Source organism: Cheilinus undulatus, linkage group 14 (assembly GCF_018320785.1).
Source record: "Cheilinus undulatus linkage group 14, ASM1832078v1, whole genome shotgun sequence".
In the NCBI taxonomy this organism is placed as follows: domain Eukaryota; kingdom Metazoa; phylum Chordata; class Actinopteri; order Labriformes; family Labridae; genus Cheilinus; species Cheilinus undulatus.
The window spans coordinates 45,753,837-45,772,220 of record NC_054878.1 but is presented as its reverse complement, the minus strand read 5'-3'; the positions used below and the strand labels follow the sequence as shown (position 1 = coordinate 45,772,220).

At 41.0% G+C, this 18,384-nt stretch overlaps 1 protein-coding gene across 3 annotated transcripts; it reads right to left on the bottom strand.

Annotated features, from left to right (window-relative positions):
• Nucleotides 1-7,256: 7,256 nt before the first annotated feature.
• On the bottom strand, nucleotides 7,257-17,707 carry batf3 (basic leucine zipper transcription factor, ATF-like 3). 3 transcript variants are annotated; one of them, XM_041805793.1, is made up of 5 exons: nucleotides 17,572-17,707; nucleotides 16,485-16,521; nucleotides 16,171-16,275; nucleotides 15,986-16,030; nucleotides 7,257-7,635 (listed from the first exon to the last, which is right to left on the bottom strand). In XM_041805793.1, the coding sequence occupies exons 2-5, from the start codon at nucleotides 16,515-16,517 to the stop codon at nucleotides 7,498-7,500; spliced, it is 321 nt and encodes a 106-aa protein (XP_041661727.1). In that variant the 5' UTR covers nucleotides 16,518-16,521; nucleotides 17,572-17,707; the 3' UTR covers nucleotides 7,257-7,497. The 3 variants fall into 3 exon arrangements, with proteins under 3 accessions (XP_041661727.1, XP_041661725.1, XP_041661724.1); XM_041805791.1 differs by lacking the exon at nucleotides 17,572-17,707 and adding an exon at nucleotides 17,397-17,546; XM_041805790.1 differs by lacking the exon at nucleotides 17,572-17,707 and having other exon boundaries at nucleotides 16,485-16,896.
• Between the last annotated feature and the right edge of the window lie 677 nt (nucleotides 17,708-18,384).

Sequence of the window (18,384 nt, the reverse complement as noted above, 5' to 3'; positions counted from 1 at the left end):
CTGCAGGTCTTTGGATGTGGTTCTGGGTTCTTCTGGGACCTCCTGGATGAGTTGTCATTGCACTCTTGGAGTCATTTTGGTTGGCCCACCACTCCTGGGGAGGTTCACCAGTGTTCACAGTTTTCTCTATTTGTGGATAATGGCTCTGACCGGGGTTCTCTGGAGTCCAAAAGCCTTGTAAATGTCTTTTTAACCTTTTCCAGACTGATAGATTGACAGAATGATTCTGACTGGGACTGCTACTGGCTTAGAGTCGCCTGCAGTGGAGAAAGGCTCCAGTCCTCTTACCATTTACCTGAGGCCAGTCTTTAGCCTCCTGACAAACACCTACATTATACCAGCTTGTATTTATGTCAGCCATGGAACTAATATTTCATAAGTCAATATCATAATTTAAACCAAAATAGAAGAAAAAATCACCATTGCCCTTTAACTATATTGAAGTCACATTCCTCATCTGAACATGGGTGTGTTGTATATGATATATCATGTTAGTGTTAGAACGTTCTACAGTCTTTTCCTCTGGCCTTAGTCTTTTCCTCTGGTCTTGGTCTCTCCCCTGGTCTCGGTCTTTTCCTCTGGTCTCAGTCTTTTTCTCTGGTCTCGGTCTTTTCCTCTGGTCTCGGTCTTTCCTCTGGTCTCGGTCTTTTCCTCTGGTCTCAGTCTTTTCCTCTGGTCTCAGTCTTTTTCTCTGGTCTTGGTCTTTTCCTCTGGTCTTGGTCTTTCCTCTGGTCTCGGTCATTTTCAGTCTGCTTGCGTTTTTGTTCTAGAAGCTTTTGCTCATCTTGTGTTTCTTTCTGTTCATGTTTTTAATCTGAACTCATGTTTGCACATGTTTTGGTATAAACATATATTAATCTTTTAGAATTTTTTATCCACTGTAGTTTTATCAATAATCTTGTCTCAGAGGCTGTAAATGTAAACTCATGTCTACCATAAATCTACAGACTGTGCCTTTATGTTTCACTGCACAGGTGTGACATTAGTCTGGGTCCTGTTATTCTTATGTCTTTGTAAAATATGAAGAAAATATGTGGTTCAGGTATAGCATGCTTTAAAGGTGAGCTGAGTTCCGTCTGTGTGCTGCAGGCTAACTGACTTAGTTTGATGGGAATGATTGCAGCAGTGAAGAGAACAGGATCTGACATGATGAACTCTGTCATTAAAGTGAGGTTTGCTCTTTTGGCTCCTCTTACTGAAACATGACTGTAATCTGTTTTTGGTGTCTTCACTCCAAGTCGAGCTTTTCATCACTTCATTTCTTCACTGACACTGGCAAAGTTACATAATTGTCTGGGGAGGATTCTAAGAATTTATAATGTCATGAATTTCACAGAGACCTCATCAGTTTTTCCACATATGTTGAATGACCTTGTTTTAGTCGAGAGGAGGTCCATAGCCTAACTACATGACTAAACAGATGATTACTGACAGTCAGTACATGCTGTAAATATGTAGATTTGTCCTTTAATTGAAAGGCTTTCTATTGGATGAGCTCTTCATAGAGAAGTACGGCTAGTTTGTTCATGAAGAGGAAGCAGAAGTCAGGAGTTTCACACCGAGTACAGCAGAAATTAGAGTACAGTTTGTTCCCAGTTCAGTTCTGGGTCACAGTCGGGGTCACAGGAAGTTAACAGCTCTCAACCTCAGATTCCTTTCTGGAAGTGATGACAGATCTTAACCTCTGAATAATTATCAGTGATGGAGATGCAGGTTCATTTAGGCTTTTAAATATATGAATGAAACTTAGATCAGATGGACATTGAAAAAAATATATACAGTTAAGACAGCTGGTTCGGCTGGAATCAAAACTACCCTGCTATAGCTAGTAGGTTAAAGAAACTACCGTATTATACTTAGTGGATGAGAACAACTACCGTATCATAGTTAGGAGATGAGAACAACTACCGTTTTATAGTTAGTAGTTGAGGACAACTATCATATCATAATTAAGAGATGAAAACAACTACCATTTCATAGTTAGGAGATGAGATCAACTACCGCATTATGGTAAGGAGATGAGAACAACTACCGCATTATAGTTAGTAGATGAGAACAACTACCGTTTTGTAGTTAGTAGATGAGAACAACTACCGCATTATAGTTAGTAGATGAGAACAACTATCGTTTTGTAGTTAGTGGATGAGAACAAATACCGTATTATAGTGAGGAGATGAGAACAACCACCACATTATAGTTAGTAGATGAGAACAACTACTGTTTCAAATCTAGGAGATGAGAACAACTACCTACTATGTTTTTTACTTTTCTGAAGAAATGGAAACCATCTCTGAATGCACCTCCCCTGCACTCTCTCCAGTGCTCTCTCCCACTGAGGCTTTAGATCACTACTCTGAGTGAAGGTTTGAAGTACCTTTTCTTCTACACTTCTCTGGAATTACCTTTTTAACACAGATGGTGACAAAGAGCACATCAGTATTTAACATTCTGAACTCTAATTGGCATAATGGTCAATGATTACACAGCAAAATGTTTCTGTTTTCTCTGACACACTGAGGTTTCATGAGACCAGACCATGCGGGATGTTGGTCAATACGGGCCAAAGTACACCCACTCACACATAAAAAGGGGAGAGGAAGGGGAAGACAGATGCTTTGTCATTCTCTCACTTGAGTGAGAAACTGATGAAACTCGGTCACAAGCAGAGGCCAGGTCACTGATGCAACAGCCATGCCATAATGGTTGACCGAGTACTTCCTGTGTGTCTGAGGTCACATGCTGTTGTGAAACTGATAGACGAGAGTCAGTCCAGCAGAATGAAGCCACCGTACATTTAAGCAGGTTTACCTCCTCACTAACAGAGTCAGAACTTGTCTGAGGAATCTGCAGAGAGAAAGCAGCAAAGAAATGACAAACTAGTTGACGATACCGATGAGTTTAGAGGGAAACTATTTAATCCCAGAGTGATTCAATGATCGTGGTGACATGAACCTGATTCTCTGACGTGGACGATTCTGTAAACGGTCTGAGACGTTAAACAGCTAAACTACTGCTGATATTTTTCTCCATGCAGTCTCTCCGCCTTTGGCACGCTAAGAAGATGTGTGGGTTCTGTCTCAGAAAACCTGGGACGCCCTAAGGTTTTTAAATAGATTTATAATTGTCAGGATGAAACAGATTGAACTGTACTGATCTTATAGTGTGAGTGACCACCACAGCTCAGCACACTCTAACAGACTCTAAACTCCAGATCTCACCTGGTCAAAGGGACTTTAGAGTAAACCAGTTAATATTCTACACACCATGATGGAGGAAATAATGGTGGACTGTTCTGTAGTCTAGATGAAATAAAGGCATGTCAGAGTGGTGAGACTGCTCCAGCAACTGGTTTTTCTTTATTGAGGAGTTTATCAATGACGACAGTCTCAAAGGTTGTTGGCTCTGCTTCCACACTCTTCCTGAGAAATACACCAGAATTCTACTCCACATTTCAGCAGAAGAGTGAGGAAATGTGTGAGGGTGTGTGATAGCTCCGTTAACGTACTTAGTCTTGGTGGCCTGAGGGTAAAAATAAAATACTGTGTAATCTTTGCTCTGGTAAGGTAGAAATATCAAAAAATGATGGTTTCTTTTGGTAAGGCGATGAATTTGTTCAAAACTAGTGCTGCCAGGATTGACTGCATTAATCATGATTGATTATAGCCAATAGTAATAATAAAAATAATAAAATAATAATAGTTTTAAAGAAATAATAATATAAAAAATAAATTTAAAAATAATATCAATAATCATAAAAATAATAATTATATAAAATAATAATAATAATAATAATAATAATAATAATAATAATAATAATAATAAATAATATAAAAAAATATATACATTAATAATAACAACAATAATAATAATATAATAAAAATAATATAAATTAATAATGACAACAACAACAATAATAATAATATAATAAATAATAAATCATAAGAACAACAACAATAATAATATAAAACATAAATAATAAAAACAATAAAAATTACAAATAAATAAATAAATAACTGGGTATTCTGGTTGAAACTCTTTTAGCCAGACCAACTTTTGTAGGAATGAATGTATGCTGGTTGACCCTCAGATCCCTGAGGTGGTATTTCTGGATCCTGTTCACACAGGCCTTCTTCTTTGATTCCTCTGACCACAGAACAGTTTTCCATGTCTCCTCTGACCACAGAACAGTTTTCCATGTCTCCTCTGACCACAGAACAGTTTTCCATGTCTCCTCTGACCACAGAACAGTTTTCCATGTTTCCTCTGACCACAGAACAGTTTTCCATGTTTCCTCAGTCCATGTTAAATGAGCTTTGGTCCAGAGAAGACGGACCATGGTGTTTCTGGATTCTGTTCGCTTATGGCTTCTTCTCTCCATGATCCAGCTTTAACTGTCATTGGTGGATGGCACGGCCAACTGTGTTGACAGACGATGATTTCTGGAATGTTCCTGAGCCCGTGCAGTGATTTCACTGCAGAGTCATGCCTGTTTTCTCCAGATTCTCTGAATCTGTTGATGATATTATGGACTGTAGATGGAGGGAGATTCAAAGTCTGACCTATTTTACATTGAGGAACATTTTCTGAAAATTTTCCAGAAAATTTTTTGATGCAGATTTTCACAGATTAGTCAACCTTTGAGAGACTCTGCCTCTCTAAAATGCTCCTTTTATACCCAGTCATGTGACTGACCTGTTGATAATTAACCCCATTAGTTTCTAAACGCTCCTCCAGCTGTTTTTCATAAGTACCACATACTTTTCCAGCCTTTTGTTTCCTCTCTATGTTTTTGAGACGTGTTGCTGCCATCAAATTCAAAATGAAATCAAATTTTCATGAAATGGTAAAATGTCTCAGTTCAACATCTGATATGTTGTTTCTGTTTTATTGTGAATAAAGGATGGGTTTATGGTTTAGACAGTCAGACTTTTGTTTTATTTACATTTTACACAGTGACCCAGCTTTGTTGAAACTGGCGCTGTATGATAGGGTTAGGGTAAAACTCCAGGTCACACGTCTCCCTCATACGCGCCCACAGAAATGTCAGCCTCCTCCACAGAGAGACCTGGGTCTGAGTTCTAGTCCCTGATGGACCTGGTCTCTGTGATCTTAGTGGTCTCCATCCTCCTGGTTAAACCAAGCCCATGCTGCAGAGCTCTGACTGAGGAGTCTGATGTAGTCAGTGATGTCACTTCCTGTCCTCATGTCAGATGTTTTGATGAAACTGCAAAGATTAAATCAGGCTTCTCCAGAACTCTGCAGGTATGTCTTTGTTTATATGCTGGGGGAAAATTCTGCTCTGCACGTGTGCAGTAGGCTGAGTAATTATAGGTGTGGGCGTGCACGTGTGTAATTATGAACCGTATCGGTTTCACATGCTCACTGTGGCACTAATGGTTCCTGCAGACGTCAGGAACATGAAGAACTGATTTATTATGTTAAAGAGTGACGTGGGTCAATCAGTGACTCCGACAAGAAGTTAGACCAGGACTTCCCTGACCTGCTGATTCCTCTCAGGGTCTAAGGACTCTCAGAGAAAGGTTTAAAGAGTGAAGAGCAGTCTGAGGAAGCTCCTCTTCACTGTTCTGTAAATGAGTCCAAACAGCAGAGCCCTCATCTTTAACTCTCAGACCCTTATAAGGATCTTAAGGGATCCCTGTCGGTTCACTTTCCCAGAAGTCTGCAGCAGTTCAATGCTTCACTTCCTTTTCTGCTGACCATGCTGGATTTACGACAACTTGTTGTGAACTTGTCATTCACCTCAGAGGAAGGAGGAGTGCTGCGGTTAAATGAAGGAAGCATTATCTCCAGTGAACGTCTTTAAACACAACCAGAGCTCAGGTTCCAGTTCTCATAAAGGTGACACAGACTGGATAGATTCACTCTGACATGTCTGTGGCTGTGGCTGACCTACAAACATCTGATAAATGAGCTAACATCCCGGCAGACGGGGCTTTAGAATGACTGTAATGATGATGGAGAACATTTAGATGACCACAGGAGAATAAGGACAGCCGAGGGTTCCTGTTCAGGTTTCACGTCACTAACACGTTTGTCTGATTCAGCCCTGAGGATTTAGAGGAAATAGATGATTCCATAAAGATTATATTAAACTTAGGTGTCCCAGCTAAACTGAGACATGTAGCGGTCCACAGACGGTGAGGCTGAGATCAGCAGCAGACCTGGACTCACACATGGGTTCTAAGCATGAGGAATAGAGTCAGAGTCTTTGGGTCCTTGGTCCTCTTGGTCTTATTAGACTCTTGTGAGGCTTGGACTAATGGACAGAGGGGCCGGCTGGACCCCATTGTGATGACACCTTTGAGTGCCGTTGCTGGACCGTATGACTAAAGCTGACACACTCAGGAGAGAGACGATGGGGAGGGTCAGCTGATCACTGGGCCTGACCCCGCTCACCCCATACTGGGTACCAAGGCCCAGAGGGCTGGACCAGATGTCAGGAATGGTTGTGGAGGATGCCTGGAGAAATGGAGCATAGTCCTGGATCAGGCCTGGAGGATGACCATCAGGAGGCCAGAGCAGACCAGGACCAAGGTTGACATGGTCCCATACCTGAGCTGAGCAACAAAGTCAAACAGGACGTGTTTGTGTTGGTCTCTAGATCTTTGTTTCAGAAACAGTTGTTAGAAATAAACCATGATTTGTTATTGAAACACAACAATCAGAAGTGAAATACTAAAGGAAACAGACCAACGGTTTCACTTTCCCAAAAAAAAAACTAAAAACCCTGACGCAGGAACAAACATCAGAGCAGATGTTATGAACGGGCAGCAGCAGGAAATAGATTGTGTTTTGGTATTTTTCAAAATAAAAGCCCAGAATAGATTCTACACAGTACAAGACAAAGAGACTTTAACTTTAATTTTAAACATTCCATAACTTGTTTTTTCTAAATCTAAATTTTCAATTAAAAACTATTTTTAATTTCAGACATAAATCCAGTTAAACAACTCATTATTACTGCTGTACACAAACTTTAAATCTGTTTGTTTTTATCCCAGCCCTTAGACAGAAACGGTCCTATAAATGTGGAGGTTTGACTCATGCTTCTGATTGTGTAGTTATTTTGACAGATTTATTTTTGTGCCTAGTTCTCATTTTTAATAGACATGGAAGGACAAATAGATCACCCATCATTAACTCTGATCCAACCAGTTAAAGACTCTTTCAGCTTCTGGTCTGTAATAAACATCGTCTCATTCACTTATCCAGTGTTCAGATTAATGACAGCCCAGCACACTTCACCTTTTTATTCATAAAAACTAAAGACAACTGTGTCCTAATGATGCATTTACATTTAGGACAGGAGCTGCTGTACCACAGTTTGACCACCAGAGGGCGCCCTCCATTCTGTGTCACTCTGAGATCAGCAGTCTCGCCATGCTGTCTCTGATCATGGTGAAGGGCGTCCTCTAGTGGGTCACTGCAGTATTACACAGGCAGGATTCAGAGACGGTCAGAAAAAAGGTGGTGGACTCAGACTGACGGGGTTTCTCTAGGGTCGGGCTGCAGGCTGGACGAGGAGGTGAAGGAGCAGTGCATGATGGGACACAGGGGCTCGTGTGCATTCAGAGCGTCGTTCAGGAGGCGCTGCTCTTCAGAGAGAGAGTCCACCTGAAAACAGCTCATATTTAATACTTCTGTAGTTTTATTCAACTATTGTTAGAAAAATACAACCAAGAGAACAGGTGCATGCAGAGAGCGCCACAGCTGACGGAAGCTGAAGAGAAGGTTAACTGAGGGACAAGGTGTAAAAGAAAATACAAACCATCTAAAAAGAGCTGAGAACAAAAGAGAAAACAGAGACCTACAGCCCAAACAAAAACCTAGAAACCTACAGCCCAAACAAAAACCTTGAAACTTACAGCCCAAACAAAAACCTAGAAACTTACAGCCCAAACAAAAACCTAGAAACCTACAGCTCAAACAAAAACCTTGAAACCTACAGTCCAAACAAAAACCTTGAAACCTACAGTCCAAACAAAAACCCAGAAACCTACAGCCCAAACAAAAACCTTGAAACCTACAGCCCAAACAAAAACCTTGAAACCTACAGCCCAAACAAAAACCTTGAAACCTACAGCCCAAACAAAAACCTTGAAACCTACAGCCCAAACAAAAACCTTGAAACCTACAGTCCAAACAAAAACCTAGAAACCTACAGCCCAAACAAAAACCTAGAAACCTACAGCCCAAACAAAAACCTAGAAACCTACAGCTCAAACAAAAACCTAGAAACCTACAGCCCAAACAAAAACCTTGAAACCTACAGCCCAAACAAAAACCTAGAAACCTACAGCCCAAACAAAAACCTAGAAACCTACAGCCCAAACAAAAACCTAGAAACCTACAGCTCAAACAAAAACCTAGAAACCTACAGCCCAAACAAAAACCTAGAAACCTACAGCCCAAACAAAAACCTAGAAACTTACAGCCCAAACAAAAACCTAGAAACCTACAGCCAAAACAAAAACCTAGAAACCTACAGCCCACACAAAAACCTAGAAACCTACAGCCCACACAAAAACCTAGAAACCTACAGCCCACACAAAAACCTAGAAACCTACAGCCCACACAGAAACCTGACCTACAGCCCACACAAAAACCTAGAAACCTACAGCCCACACAGAAACCTGACCTACAGCCCACACAAAAACCTAGAAACCTACAGCCCACACAAAAACCTAGATACCTACAGCCCAAACAAAAACCTAGAAACCTACAGCCCAAACAAAAACCTAGAAACCTACAGCCCAAACAAAAACCTAGAAACCTACAGCCCAAACAAAAACCTAGAAACTTACAGCCCAAACAAAAACCTAGAAACCGGGGGCGCTAGAGAGCCTGAACAAGATGGCAGCATAGTGTGAAGGCTCCATACAACTTCGCACACAGAATCCCCCCAAACTTTTGTAAACCTGGCAAACTCTATGAAACAGACTTTGTTTAAACCCCCAGCATCCAAGGAATGTGATATCTTCACAAAAGCCCGTCTAACATGCTTATGAAGTGCGAGGTCAACAACACCGGTGAAAGACGACGCTAACAACATGGCTAACTTAGCCGAAGTGCTAAAGGAGCTCAAAGCACTACGCTCCGAGTTCGGTGCGAAGCTGGACGGAATAAATAACCAGCAGGGCGAGCTTACAAACTCCATCTCAGTGCTGGAGAATAAACTGGGCGAAACTAAACGAAAGGTAATGGCGAATGAAACATGTATACAGGAGGCAGAGGTTCGCATATCTGCTACGGAGGACATGCTGGAAAAGACGGAGACGGCGCTGGCTGCTGCGGCAAAACGACTTGCAAACCTGGAAGAGAAGACTGAGGATTTGGAGAACCGTGGGAGGAGAAAAAATATTTGGCTGTTTGGTCTTAAGGAGGGTGCTGAAGGTGAACATCCTCATCTAGACTTTATTCACGACATGCTACCTCAGTGGCTAGGCACTGGGCCTGATCATTCATACTGGAGAGAGCTCACCGTACACTGGCCCCAGCAAAGCCCAACCAGAACAGAGCCATTCTCATCCGTTTCAACAAGTACCAAGATAGAGAGTTCGTCCTTTGCTCTACGAGACAACGGGACATCACCCACGACAGATCGAACCTCGCGTTCGCCCAGGACCTCTCAGCAGAAACGATGCGACAGAGACGGGAGTTCAACACTGTCAAGAAGCAGTTTATTGACATGGGAGCTTTTCGGGGGTTTCACCTCCAACCATGCAAGTTGAGGGTGCTACACGACGGAAAGATTCAGATGTTTTCATCACCAAAAGAAGCGGAGGAATTTTACCGCAGCATCATGAACAAATAGGCCACAAGGGACCAGGATTGAACTGTTTTTGTACTGAAAAGGGGTGAGTGCATTAGCCTACATGTATATATATATATATATATATATATATATATATATATATATATAGGCATACCATCTTAAATTATTTTAGGCTTGGCCACCATCTGGCTTGATTGGCTTTACATCATTGGTTAACATGGACAATAATTAGCAGGTATATATTGATTGTAAATTAAGTTTTCAAGTTGACGATGTAAATTTTTTTTTTTCTTAATGTTTGTTTTTGAACTCTTATATCCGACTGACATTTCGGTTCAGAGGTCTGTTTTCATTGGTTGATTAAGCGCCAGAAAGGGCAATGGGGCATTGGTGGGATGAAAACAACAGAATGTAAACCTGCATACTTTTTATTTTATAGAAAATGTTTAGGGCAGCCAGATATTTTATACAGTTTAAACTGGTATTCATCTTTTCATTTATTCATATATTTATGCTTTTGTACAGGACAAGCTGCCTTGAGGACAGTGTTACTTAATTAAAAAAAAAAAAATTCCTAATATTTTTCCTTTCTTCTTTGCCATAATTTGTGAAGCTATATAACTGCCCTTCAAAGGTGATCGCATCTGATTTAAGCGAGCTCTTTTGATTTGTGCGGCATCACCATTACCTAGCTCTTGTTAAACTGATGCCCACGTTGCCCTGCCCTACCTCTATTTTCTGTTTCTTTGACCTACAATTTCGCTATTGCCTTGAGGCTTAAAAGCTAAGCTCATCTCTCTCCTCTTTGGCCTATACTTTTCCTTTTACATAAAGGCAACATTTCTGTTTTTCATTAACCAAACTGTGCGTTGTTGTGGGATTACTGTTAACGCTACATGCCTGATAAGTTAAGGGTGTTACCTGTTCCAATGGGGTTGCCGGGTCGCTTGGGGACTAGGCTGGGGATGTGGGTGGAGAGGGTGGGGGGAGTAGAGGGGGGCCCCTTATACTCTACTTGTGCTTTCTTTCTCTTTAACTTTATATTAGTTTTTTATTGTTTGCTCTTTTGTTATACCACGGTTAAATGCAATCTATATTACACATTAATCTCAGTATGTCTAGTACACTCAACATAATAACACTTAACGTCAGAGGCCTTGGCCATCCAATTAAGCGGAAAAGAGTTCTCACATTCTTGAAAAAAGAAAAAGTAGCAGTGGCCTTCTTACAGGGAACTCACCTGTCCAGTGAGGAGCACAGAAAACTTAAAAGAGACTGGGTTGGACAGGTATATTTCTCCAGCTTCACTAGCAACAAAAGAGGGATAGCAATACTTGTTCATAAATATTTGCTTTTCATTCTTAAAGACCAACACATCGACTGCGAGGGTAGGCATGTATTAATATGAGGGATGCTATATGGGCAAGAACTAACATTACTAAACATCTGTGCACCAAATGAAGACAGTCCTAAATTTATGTTAGATATGATCACATTATCTAACCAGTATAACACAGACTTTGGTTGGATTTCTGGAGACTTCAACTGCTGTATGGATGGTAACCTGGACAAATCTTCCCACACACTGTCCAACCCCAGTGCATCAAAAACTCTGAAATAACCTCAAACGATATAGGTCTTGTCGATGTGTGAAGGGCACTTAACCCTACAGTAAAAGACTATACCTTCTATTCGGCTAGACATAAATCATATTCTCGATTAGACTTCTTTCTTTTACCCCAGGAACATCTTTCATCCGTAATTTCTTGTAATATAGGACCCATTCTTATATCAGACCACTCGCCGGTTCATTTAATGCTGTCCCTCCCTCAACAGACACATCAGACTAAACACTGGAGATTTAATTCTTCACTCCCTACAAATGTTGAAGCCTGCAATAACATTAGACAGTGGCTGGAACAATACAGACAGGACAACGCAGCCTCCCCTGTTTCTCCAGCAGTAATGTGGGATGCAGCCAAAGCTGTAATTAGGGGTCAATTCATCTCATACACGTCTGCAAGGAAAAGAAAGATTACAAAATAAACTGAACAACTTAGGAAGGAGTTAATCAATCTGGAACAATCCCATAAGCAATCGCCTACCGATGAAAACTTGAAGAAACTAAATGCAGCCAGAACTAATCTTAATCTCATCCAAACGAAAGATATTAAAAAACTCTTGTTCTTCACTAGACAGCATTATCATGAATACAGTAATAAACCCAGTAGGCTTCTAGCTTATCAACTTAAAAAAGAACATACAAATAACACAATAAAATGTATACACAACTGAAGGTCAACTGAAGTACGACACACAGTCAATACACTCCTAATTTTATGACTTTTATAAGCGGCTTTACATGTCAGAAAACCCTCTTGAAACGGACGTCCGCACATTCCTAGACAAGGTCTCTCTACCTTCTATCTCAGAGGAGGAAAAGGAACAGCTTGGGGCCCCATTCACCCCGGATGAGGTCTTATAAGCAATTAAATCAATGCAGTCTGGGAAAACTCCGGGTTTGGACGGATATCCGGTAGAATTTTATAAGACCTTCTGGCTGCAAATTCAGCCCCTTCTCATGCCCATGCTCACAGATTTTTTCGAAAACGTAAATTTCCCTGAATCCATGAAAACAGCGATAATACCACTAATACATAAGAAGAATAAAGACATTGCTGAATGCATCTCGTTTTGCCCAATTTCGTTACTCCCAGTTGACTTAAAGATAATATCAAAATTAATTGCACATAGGCTGGAGGACCTGTTGCCACAGATCATTAATCCCGATCAATCTGGCTTCGTGAAGGCACGCTACGCCTCCAACAACGTTCGGAGGCTGCTGGATGTAATTGACCACTCGGCCCTATATAACAAATCATCCTTATTACTATCGCTTGATGCAGAAAAAGCGTTTGATAGGGTCGAGTGGTCATATCTATTTGCTGTTTTGGAAAAATTCAATCTTGGTGAGAGATGCATTGGGTGGATTAGAGCTATGTATAGCAATCCACAAGCCCTGTTATGCATTATCAGTACCCTCTCTGAGAAATTTGGTTTATACAGGGGCTGCCGACAGGGATGTCCACTGTCCCCGTTTTTATTTAATATGGCGCTGACGATATAATCTTGTACCTGTCCAACCTGGAGAGATCGATCCCAGCAGTGTTCGATCTCATCTCCAAATTTGGAATGATATCAGGCTATAAAATTAATCTTACAAAATCCAACGCCCTACTGATGAATTCACCTATCTCTGATAAACTTAAAACTATTTCACCTTTCACTTGGTCTCAAGATGGTTTTAAATATCTCGCTGTAAATGTCTCCTCCAAACTAAAAGATCTTTATCAGGCAAATTACGTCCCCTTACTTAGAAAGATCAAAGAAGAGTTAGAACATTGGAAAATGCTCCCCATCTCAATTCTTGGACGAATCAATGTAATTAAAATGAACGTATTGCTATGTTTTAGCTACTTATTTCAGTCACTGCCCTGTTACTTAGACAAATCGTTCTTTAAGTCCATAAATAAAATGCTGACCTCTTTTATTTCGAAGAACTCCCCTCCTAGAATAGCCTTCGAAACTCTAACAAAATCCAGAGAGAAGGGTGGCCTGGGATTGCCAGACCTACGGATGTACTACTGGGCCGCCCAGACAAAAGGCCTGATTAGTTGGGTACAAAAACGGAATAATGCCCACTGGATTGATACAGAAGAAGAACTCTGTTTCCCTACCTCAATAACCTCGCTACCATTGATCAACAATATAAGCACACTACATCAGATAACAAGAACCTATGTAATTTATAACACTCTCCGGGCTTGGCAGGATGTGAAAAAGTTTTGTGGAGTCTTTGGCAGAACCTCCAGGCTTGCACCCTTATCCTCTAACCCAGACCTCCCACCACTGGTTGGGAAGTCTCTGTTAACAAAGTGGAAAGAGAATGGTATTTATCAGTTCCGACATCTGTTCAGCAAAAATACACTTAAATTCTTTGCAGATTTAAGATCAGAATTTGAAATTCCAAAACAGGACTTTTATAAATATTTACAAATTCGCCACTTAATTGATACTCTGAAAGGGGAGGGACGACTATCTTTGGGATTGACATGCCTAGAGGAGATTCTGACAGGCTCCACGTCACTAAAAGGTAGAATCTCTGTTATCTACAATGTTCTGTTGGACCATCATAGCTCTCCTCTGATCCCACTGAAGAGTATATGGCAAAAGGATTTGAGATGTGTTCTTAGTGAGGACCAGTGGGATACAATATATGTCAAAATGTATTTATTTCACTGTCTTGTAACAAAATATCTGAACAGAGCTATAAGTTTATGCACAGGATGTACCTTACTCCGCTCCGCCTAAGCAAGATGTTTCCAAACTCATCCCCCAGATGTCATCACTGTAAAACATGTGTAGGGACAATTATGCACATCTTTTGGGGCTGCAGAAAGCTAAAACACTTCTGTAAGGATATACATGACCTGACTGTCAAGGCTGTAGGGATGTCCCTAGATTGTACACCAATACGTTATCTTTTCGGTACAGAACTGAACAAGACACTGGATCCCACACATAAAAAGAGGATTGCTCTAATATCCTACATAGCAAAGAAATGTATCCTACTCAACTGGAACCAGCACAGACCCCCTACATTTAACCTGTTCAAAAAAACCTTGAATGAAACCCGACGTCTGGAACAACGCACATACACCCTGAAAAACAAGGGAGATGTTTTTCTAAGAATATGGCAACCGCTTATGGACATCTGACACCCACTCAACATGGCTGGCCATGTTTGGACTCTGAGCACAAAAGAGACAATGTACTGTGAGCATTGTTAATTTGTATTTATGTGATGTGGTCTACAAGTTCCTTTTTTCATTTTTATTTGCTGTACCGTGGTTTTTCTTCTTTTCTTTGTTTTCTTTTTATTAGACTTTGCTTTCTTGTATTCATCCAGTTTGTTTTTTTGTGTTATATGTTCATAAAATGTTGAAAATTAATAAAGAGATAATTGAAAAAAACCCAAAACCTAGAAACCAACTGCCCAGACAAAAACCTAGAAACCTAGAACCTGAACAAAAACTTAGAAACCTACAGCCCAAACAAAAACCTAGAAACCTACAGCCCAAACAAAAACCTAGAAACCTACAGCCCAAACAAAAACCTAGATACCTACAGCCCAAACAAAAACCTAGATACCTACAGCCCAAACAAAAACCTAGAAACCTACAGCCCAAACAAAAACCTAGAAACCTATAGCCCAAACAAAAACCTAGAAACCTATAGCCCACACAAAAACCTAGAAACCTAGAACCTGAACAAAAACTTAGATACCTACGGCCCAAACAAAAACCTAGAAACCTACAGCCCAAACAAAAACCTAGAAACCTATAGCCCAAACAAAAACCTAGAAACCTACAGCCCAAACAAAAACCTAGAAACCTACAGCCCAAACAAAAACCTAGAAACCTACAGCCTTAAAAAAAACCTAGAAACCTATAGCCCAAACAAAAAACTAGAAACCTACAGCCCAAACAAAAACCTAGAAACCTACAGCCCAAACAAAAACCTAGAAACCTATAGCCCAAACAAAAACCTAGAAACCTATAGCCCAAACAAAAGCTTTGATACCTACAGCCCAAACAAAAACCTAGAAACCTACAGCCTTAAAAAAAACCTAGAAACCTATAGCCCAAACAAAAAACTAGAAACCTACAGCCCAAACAAAAACCTAGAAACCTACAGCCTTAAAAAAAACCTAGAAACCTATAGCCCAAACAAAAAACTAGAAACCTACAGCCTTAACAAAAACCTAGAGACCTATAGCCCAAAGAAAAAGCAGGAACATGGACCTCCATGGAGAGACAGAGAAGGAGGGAATGCTCAGGTAACAGAGATAAAATGGCATGGAGGGAAAAAGAATGGAGAGAAACTCAAATTCAGATACTACTGATGAGATTTAAACAATACAGTATCTGGGATTTTAAGATTTTAATATTCAGATGTAAGATTTTCAGAATAAAACATGCATAAATGTTGAATTTTAACCCAAAGATGACACGAGCAGTAAGGGGAGGTAGCATTAGTGTTCTGGAGGTCAAACAGGGCGCTGAATCAGAGAGAAGGCGTTTGTGATGTGGCACAGGTTGGCAGAGAAATAGGTGTGAATTATTTTACCTCACTTCTCAGCTTTCTGTTTTTCTGTTCCAGCAGCTCACAGGCCTGGAACAGCAGAGAGGAACCGACAGAGGTACAGATATGTTAGTAATGAAGGGATCAGGGTCTACCCTGCTCCACATCTCCATGAGGGTTAATATAGTTCAGCTCAACTTTAAAAACTGTTAAGAGCCCGTCAGACTGACCTGATGTAGAAGGTCAGCTCTCAGCGTTTGTCTCCTCCGGCTCTTTCGGGCTGAAACTCTGTTCTTCTCTCTCCTCTTCAGCCTCCTGCTGTCATCCCCTGAGCTCTGAAACAAGCACAGATTTTAATTTCTGGGGGCCACAATCACAGACTACCTAACAAACGGGCCCTGACAGTTTAAATAGACACCATGACCATCACGGTCCGTTCTCTCTAAGTGGCTTAAATCTCTAGGATGTTCCCCTTTAATCACCTCCACCTGCTACAGAATAGAAAACACCTACACTAATAAAAACAGAATGTTTGCTTTCTTACCTCAAATCCCTTACAGAGATGGTTGTTCTCCATATTTCTGCAGGAGAGATCACAGTCTGACATCACTGACTTCTGAACAGCTTCATTAAACTTAGAAAGATCCGGAGGATATCCTGATTGTCAGAGAATAAACCGTGTTCTCTGTAGGCCGGGTCTCAACCAGGCAAAACAAACCAGACTGGACATAAACGGCTGTTTCACTTCAGCTTTTTCACTTTTCAATTTCACTGCCGTTTTAAAAGAAGCAGCAGGAACAGTTCAGTGAAGTCATGTGACTCAGGGGCCACAGCACGCCTCCATCTCTGGGGTCCGTTATTGATCCAGACTTTGACACTGACATGATCCCTCATACAGGTGAATGTATTAGAACATAATCTAGATTCATCTGAAACAAAGGGAAATATTTCAGACTTTCTAGTCTTAATTTTTTTATCCTAGTCCTTATGAAGCCCCCCCTGAGATTGGAGTCAGTGGATCAAGAGCCAAAACACACACAGACGGGTCCAGGAAATGGACTCAAGTGTGTTGGTTCTAGTTTGGAGCCCCTCCTAAACCACTGACCGTGCCATCAGTGTCTCACCTGGGAGGAAAAGATCTGGACCGTTGTGGTCTCAGTGGTCCAGATAGTGTACTCAAGACCACACTATCCAAGACCAAGACTCACCCGAGAACGGAGTGCACCCAGACCCAGACAAGACCGAGACTTTTGGGGGTCAAGACAGAGACTGAACAAGACCAAGACCACAAAAAGCAGTTTTAAAAACCATGCTAAGGTGTAACAGTTAAAAAGCATTCTCTCTTTAATTTTAGTTTTCTTTTTAATAAATCTGACTGATCAAAAGAAGGAGTCTGCAACTCTTTCAAAGCCCAACATGCAAAAATCTACAATCTTAACAAATTTGTTCAACCAACCTCCTGTAAAAAATAAATCCTCGCATGTATTTAAAGTCTGGAATTATTGTGAAAATTAGATGTTTCTCTAGATTTCTCAGGTGAATGAGGCCTACAGTTTCTGACTAGATGGACTGATGTCTGAGTGTTTGCAGCTGTAGCTGTTTGTTGTTTTAGTGCTTCTCCTTATTCTCACATCAGTGAAGTCCAAGAATAGCAGATCAGAGCTGAGGCCTGTGCGACGAAGCTGGATTAGCAAGCCCTGGATATCTCTCCGCTAGCTGGATTGACTTATCAAGACATTTGCAATCCGGATCAGCTGTACCATGAAGCTGGTTATCAACTCGCTAATTGTAGCCAGGGGTTTTTCCAATCTGGATCAGTGCGCGCTCACATAAAAGGGGTGGGGTTTGCAGCGTCTGACCAATCACAGACATGGAGAAAGCCTGTAGAGCAGCGTCTTGTCAATGGAGGAACAGACAATCATTCTTCAAAAATAGGAGGAATTTAAATCAATCATCCAGGCCAGAAGCAACACTGTCGCCGCAATTTATGGGACAATATAAACAGACAGCACCCTGATCACTCGGTTTCACTTTATTGCGGCACAGATGTTTGGGGCGGAGCTTCCTCGGCAAATTTTGTGTTGTAATATTAATTCCTCGCACGTTCCATTAATCCATGTTTCTGCAGTAAAGGTTTTTACACGCTGTCCGTTATTTTCGGATCCGTAATCTGAAAAAAAACGTCACTCACTCGGACCTTGCACACTGGGTCTGCTGCGTTTTTATTTGCCTTCACTGCGAAAATTCATAAAAGATGGTAAATATTTCAGACTGTGAGCCTGCGTCTCTGTCACTCCTTTAAAATCCCGCTGATCCATCCTGACACAGAGCTCCATTCAGCTCCTGCCCATGTGTCAGAGCGCTGAGACAAGCTGGAGAGATGGAGGGCAACTTTTTAATCCAGTCTCTGTTATGAGCTGTGAGTAGGCTACAAATGTAGCCTC

What these genes read in the sequence shown, in the direction of transcription:
- batf3 (XM_041805791.1), bottom strand. Translation starts at nt 17,422, where the DNA reads ATGCGAGGATTTATTTTTTACAGGAG. An exon ending in ATCTCTGTAAGGGATTTGAG is followed by an intron (nt 16,276 to 16,484) that starts GTAAGAAAGCAA and finishes TGCTTGTTTCAG; the next exon opens with AGCTCAGGGGATGACAGCAG. An exon ending in ACAGAAAGCTGAGAAGTGAG is followed by an intron (nt 7,636 to 15,985) that starts GTAAAATAATTC and finishes AGCTGTTTTCAG; the next exon opens with GTGGACTCTCTCTCTGAAGA.